Here is a 6,779-nt window from a genome sequence, read left to right on the forward strand (position 1 = left end):
ATATATATAACTCAAGACTATGGTTAAAGGTATTACTTAAAGTGCGGCGTAGTGTGATCGAATTTGGAACCATGTTGTTGCACGTCATAACCCTCACAGCTATAACTTAGCTAAATAAATTATTCAAAAATTGCGCTTTCGTTGTTAAACAGTGTAGAGTTCGTAATTTAATAAAAAAAATTACATTTTGGTCCGACAACAATGATATGGTGATAATATGAAGGAAAGTATTGGCAATAACATAAGTGAAGGGAGGCTCTAAATAGTATTTAATAACTTCAAAACTTGGCAATGATATTTCATTTGTGTATTATCACACCTTAAAGATTTCAGTTTTAAGACAGATTATATTTTATGGCAAAATACGGATAAATATTGATTCAACATTCATTTGAATAATTTCGAAAGAAATTGAATAAATGTTCATGTGAATCTGTAAAACATTACAAGTATAATGTATTTAGAGACCCACAGTGGCAGATAAAGAGAAAATAGATTAAAACAAGATCTGGGTATAATTATTTTATATACCCACCTCGCCAATATAAAGTATTTATAATAAAGAGGAAATTTCCTAATGTCAGCACACTTGAATGAAATGATAATAGGGTGTTTAATAGTGCTGTAATCTCCAACAAATGATCTTCACAATTTAGTTTCAGTCCCTAATTTCACTATATTTCAATACCTGATTTACCATTCTTACTGTTTTAAATTTATCAAGGCAAGCAATGACATGCATGTGTGATTCTATCTTTAATTCTTTTACATGTTTCAGCCATTAGATTGTGGCCATGATGAGACACTGCTGTGAAGAATTTTAATCAAACGAATTGACCTCGGTATTTTTATTTATTTTTTAAGCCTAGTACTTTATCATTTCTTTTGCTGAACCGCTAGTTTACAGGGACGTAAACACACCAACATTGGTTGTCAAGCAGTGGTGTGAGACAAATACGGACAGATAGACCTACACACACACACATACACACATACAGACACACACAAGACGGGATTCTGTTAGTTTCTGTCTATCATATCCACGCACAACGCTTTGGCCGACCCGAGGCTATAGTAGAAGTCACTTGCCAAGGTTCCACGCAGTGAGACTGAACTCGGAACAATGTGGCTGGGAAATAAGCTTATCACAGTTACGCTTACAAGTTCAAATGTTATTCAAGGATTTCAAAGAAGAGTAAAAAAATAGCTACAAATAGAGTCCATTTATTTGTAAAGCCATCTATACCCGTACCACACCAATAAATGTTTAATTTTGTGTTTTGTTTATCGACTCGTTCTTTAATACTTCTGCCAGTTTTGGCAAAGCTTGCAATTCAACAAGAAAGGAAGCATATTTAGAATTGGTTTCCTATATTCGTTGTTAAGTAAAACATATTTCGCTAGCTGGCAGAAATCATTAGCAATGTTGTACGAGATACTCAGTGGTATTCCTATACGTTTGGAGTTCAAATTTCGTCGATGTTAACTTTGCCTTTCATTATTTCGGGTCGATAAAATATAGTACCGGCCAAATACAAGAGTATATTCATTTTAAATATTTCACTCGAACATTCGTACCCTCGAAAACAGTAATCAATAACCCCTTCCACTAAAAATTGATGGCTTTGTGTCAAAATTTGAAATAAAAAAATATTATTGGGCTAGCGAGGGTAACGTTTCTCAGTTCAGGGTAGACCTGTTGCGAGGAGGGGATTCTGAGGATTGAGAAGGAAGCAGACAAATTGCTTCGTTTAATAAAATTAAGATGGTTTTTAAAGTTTTTAAACGTGTTCAACATCTTGGTGAAGAAAAAATTAAATGGAAGCAAACTCTAGTTTATTTTCTCGTTCATAAAGAGAGAGAGATAGAGAAAGAGGGAAAAGAGTGGTAGACAAAAATAATGTTATTTTTTGGCGTGACTGGTATATATCACTTTGTGAACCACTAAAGAAAGGAACGTCTACGGGGCTGTTCAACCTGCTAAAATAGCCTTGCAAATGTATGCATAACTACCAATCCCTTCTGACTAATACACACACATCAATCAGAGGCCATCGATCAGCCTAAATGGATTACCGCACTCTACTTTTGTGTTGCTTACTTCCCCTGATCGTTAAGCAATAATGGATTATTGCCCTACTAAATGAGAAGGAAACATTCTGCAAGCATTTGAACGTAGAACGCCCAGGTATCCAATGATTTTGATAATTGTTTCCATCTTCCGACAAAAAATATACCTTCATTATAAAACATCGTTACAAGAGTATATTTATTTTCAATGTTCCACTCGAACTTGCGTACCCTCGAAAACAGTAATAATAAATATTTAATTAATACACATACATATGTGTGTGTGTATATGAACAAGTACAGAATAACTATAAATGATACATTTGTAGTTAATGTTAATCTAATTGAATCAAATGACGAGGTAGAGCAATATTTGAGACAAGCGAAATTATGAACTATTACAGAATACTGAAAAAATTAGGGTCCGGTACATTTGGAAATGTATTTCTCGTTGTTAACGTTTGGACGAAAAAGCAATACGCTTTAAAAGAAATTGGAAGTGTTCGAAATGAAAAACAACTAGCATCTGCAATGAAAGAAATATCAGTTCTAAAGGAATTAAATCATCCTTTTATTATCAAGTTCTATGATTATTTTCATAAAAACGGATGTTTATCCATAGTTCTTGAATACTGCAGTTTTGGTGATTTGAGCAAAGTCATACAGTATTTTCGTTTCAGCTCATGTTCGCAATGGAAGATATATAATCTTATTTCTCAGGTAGTTCTCGGTTTGCGATATATGCACAGTCGAAATATTATTCATCGGGATCTGAAGCCTCAAAACATATTAGTAAGCACAAATTTCAGTGTTAAAATCTCGGATTTTGGCCTCGCTCGGAAATTATTAACGCGTTTTGCACACACGCGTGCCGGGACAGTATTATATATGTCACCCGAGGTGTTCAGCGGTAAACCATATGATTTCACAACGGACATTTGGTCTTTCGGCGTGGTAGTGTACGAAGTGATTACACAACGTAGGCCTTTTAATGAAGTTTCACAAATATTGAAAGGTGCATACGATCCAATTGACAAACGAATCGCACGAGACCTGCGTTATATTGTTTTTTGGTCACTTCACCTGGACCCAAAGAAACGGATGACTTTAACTACTATTCTCCGCTGTACTTCTATATCTACTTTTATTCACAAGCATTATCCACATTATATTTAATTCAGAAAATTCACATGAGCTGTTCAGTCATAAGTAAACAAATTGGATAAATTGTATTTGTTAAAAACATTTCATCAAAATCTTTGTTTTTTTTTTTTTTATCCTCTTCTGAAAGTACATAATGTTATGTATTTTTTTTAAACGAATATTTAAAAATTTAAATCTTTTTTACATATTTTTTTTCTATTTTCGTAATTCCGTTGTTCTTGGTTTATAGTTGTTGATTATACACGGCTATAATTGTACCTGTTTTTTTAAATATTTTACCAAGCTCTATTTAATAAACTCGGTATTTTGAAACTCCAAATAATTCCTCAAAGTGCAAGTACCTTTTGTCTTGTTTCATTCACTAGATTTCGGCGTACAGGAAGCACCGCCTTGAAGAGTTTAGTCGACCAAATTAACACCATTACTATTTTTTCTTTTAAAGCCTGGTCCTTCTCTTTTTACCGAACTGCTTAGTTACAGGGGCGTAAATAAACAATACGGTCAAGCGGTGATTGTAGGACCTGTATATACAGCGGGCTTCTTTCAGTTTCTGCCTACCAAATCCACTCAAAAGGATTCGGTCAGTTTGGGGATATAGTAGACTTGCCCTAAGTGCCGCGCAGTGGAACTGAACCTGAAACGGCGTGGTCTCAAAGCGAGCTTCTGAACCACTCAGCCATGCATGCACTTTGACGTTTTAGGCCGATCCCTGTATATGACCAGGTACGTTTATTTTAAATGACTTCCAATTTACGAGTATTTTTTTTTTTTATTATACACGCACGCAAAGAAAATTACGAACACTTTCATAGATAATCCAAAGTGTATAAATATAAATTTAGTGCCACGAGTAGATCGAAGATGCTAAATTTGCTACATATAGACTTTCAATAGCGTACAAGTTTAGAAAGTTAAATTTGCTATTAGTTTGTTAGAGAATCGTATCACTTGTCCTGGATGAATATAACCGAAACAAAATGAGCAGTAAGCGCTAGACACTCGTGAAACACTTCGAAGAACTATAAAATAATGTCTTATTTTATTAATATAAATCTATTGACTGGCTCCCTTTTAGGATTCGGAGTCGTTGATACCTTAGCTTCATCAGAATTATATTTTTGTTCTGCAGCACATATGAATCAAAACTAATTTAGAGAACTGTCCTGCATTTGTAACAACTGGACTATACTTGGAATACTTCCATAAGTTTTTACTTCAATATATGGAATTTTGAGATAGTCTCTTTTTAATTTTACAGGTGCAAGAATTTCTCCTATTTGCAGGGAAATCTTGTTGAGTACAAGAAGCTTTCTATGGCTAAAGAATATGAAAAAATAAAAATAAGCGAAATAATTTTGGTTAATCCCAACCTGTAGTCAGTGAGGCGATATTAGTTTTGTTTAATCATTAACTTTTACTAGCACCAGTGCAGTATGGGCGTTCATTAATTTATCCAGTTTGAGACTATCATTACTGGTAAAATTGTTTAATGGTATTTCAAGACTATAACTGAAAGTGTCGAGAAAAAAATATCGGTTTACCCACTTCGTGAGACTGTCATCTTTCATGAGGATCTTTTCCTTTTTTTTTCCCTCACTGTTCGATTTTGTCCAAATTTTCTACACCGTTGTATAGTACATGCTATGTACGAGAACCATAATTTTTGGAGAAGTTAATAATGTAGCACGAACAACATTTAGAGTGGGAAAATATCAGACACTGCGAACAATAAGAAAAGGATCTTATGAACATCCCACTTCAATTCAACCAAATTGAGGGGAAAAATCACCTGGCTTAGTGACAAAAGAACACTAAAAATTTACTGTAGAATTCATTAAAATGTTTGTAGAATAATCTAAACGATATTTCAATTCCCAAGCTTTGATACTAATTTTAGGTCCATAATGGAAATATGAATTAAAATTTTTTTCCCTTATTTTTGATTAATTTTCCGCAAAATTAAGTAAACTTTGTTGCTTAAGTTTTAAATTCTATATAAAATCAAACTTTCATGCGTAAGGTTATAAGATTATTTTTAAAAGGTTAACTAATAATCCTTGGGAAATAGTCTTCAATAAATGTTATTTTTGATTTCTCGAAGTTCTATATAGTGACAAATCATTAAAATAATCAGGAACATTGATTTACTTGTCGAATGATAGAATATACGTCGCACTATTAGCTACGTCTCTTTACATTGAGTTCAAATTGTTTTGCGGGATCGACTTTCAAACCTCCAGATTCGAGTCGAAATAATAAAATTTGACAAGATATCGACACCTAACAAGCGTCCTTGTTCCGATGGAAGAATAACAATCAATTTCATTAAAGTCGGTGTTATTGGGTTTGTGTTGAGTTATAATCTTTAATTTTACAAATTCATAGGAATATAACTTATATTAAATGATAATTTTGATGTTTAGGCTAAATTACTTTTTTTCATTTTAGACTTTGTGGACAAATGGTTTCAAATCCGAACGTGGAAAAAATTTGACCCGCGGATGAGGAATTCCCGACCAAACTCTAAAGTATTCAGGAGTCGCTTCTTATAGCTGATACACAAGTAACTTTAACAAAAAAGCTTTGCTTTTCTTATAGTATGGTATTCCCGAAAGTAGTAATAAACTGAACTGGTCACATTTAGTAGTTTTTGTTTTTCACATGTTAAGAGTGCTCAAGTAACGAAATATTTGTTTCTAAACAGCTATGTTTCTTTAAGAATGGAGCTTCAGATATAATGTGACGATTATACCTTTCCTTTAAGACGTTAGTAACAAAGTAGCTCCACGCGAAAGTCAAAATTATACAAGTGCAAACATACTCATAATTCTGTTACTCGTTTCAATCATTTGACTGCGGCCATGCTGCAGCAGGGCCTCGAGCGGTTTTTTTTGTGGAACAAATCGACTCCAGGGCTTTTTTCTTATGCCTATGACTTATTCTGTCTCTTTTTGCCGAATCGCTAAGTTTCGGGGACGTGAACACACCAACACCGGTTACCATGTGGTGACATGGGACACACACACACACACACACACACACACAAAAGGGAGAGACGGTTAGCACTCCCCTTGGCAAGGACGGAAGAGACCAGTCGATCTTTCTAATACACGGGCTTTGTTCTCTACTTTAGAGCAACCTATTTTTCTTAAAGGCGGTGCTCCAGCATGGCCGAAGTCAAATGACAAAAAAGTAAAAGAATAAATATACGACAGGCTTCTTTCAGTTTCCGCCGACCAAATCCGCTTACAAGGCTTTGGTTGGCCCGAGGCTATAGAAAACACTTGTCTAAGGGGTCACGCAGTGGGGCTGAATCTGGAACCATGTGGTTGTGAAGCAAACTCCTTTCAAACAGCCACGCCTTTTATTTATTTATCTATTTGTTAACATGAGACAGTTTGGTTTCTATTCCTTTTTTTTTTGTGTTGGAACCGAGGAGCAATATGTCCTTCGGAAATAAAAAGACTTAAACTTACAGGTAAGTTTCTAATAAAAATATTTCAGTTAATGTAATACCATTTCTATAACTGAATCAGAAGTAATTC

General features: G+C 34.3%; 1 protein-coding gene and 1 non-coding gene across 2 annotated transcripts; both read left to right on the plus strand.

The window, feature by feature from the left end:
- The first annotated feature begins 1,184 nt into the window (after window positions 1-1,184).
- LOC106867490 (serine/threonine-protein kinase Nek5) lies at window positions 1,185-6,147 on the plus strand. The gene is made up of 2 exons (XM_052978611.1): window positions 1,185-3,957; window positions 5,683-6,147. The coding sequence occupies exon 1, from the start codon at window positions 2,461-2,463 to the stop codon at window positions 3,244-3,246; it is 786 nt and encodes a 261-aa protein (XP_052834571.1). The 5' UTR covers window positions 1,185-2,460; the 3' UTR covers window positions 3,247-3,957; window positions 5,683-6,147.
- Window positions 6,148-6,270: 123 nt separating this feature from the next.
- LOC128247194 (U6atac minor spliceosomal RNA) lies at window positions 6,271-6,384 on the plus strand. Its single transcript, XR_008263593.1, has one exon. It is a non-coding gene; the product is annotated as a U6atac minor spliceosomal RNA (small nuclear RNA).
- Window positions 6,385-6,779: the final 395 nt, after the last annotated feature.

This window comes from Octopus bimaculoides, chromosome 2, assembly GCF_001194135.2.
Source record: "Octopus bimaculoides isolate UCB-OBI-ISO-001 chromosome 2, ASM119413v2, whole genome shotgun sequence".
NCBI classification, from domain to species: domain Eukaryota; kingdom Metazoa; phylum Mollusca; class Cephalopoda; order Octopoda; family Octopodidae; genus Octopus; species Octopus bimaculoides.

Coding starts and splice junctions, on each gene's coding strand:
- LOC106867490 (XM_052978611.1), top strand. CDS start 2,461: ATGAACTATTACAGAATACTGAAAAAATTAGGGTCCGGTACATTTGGA.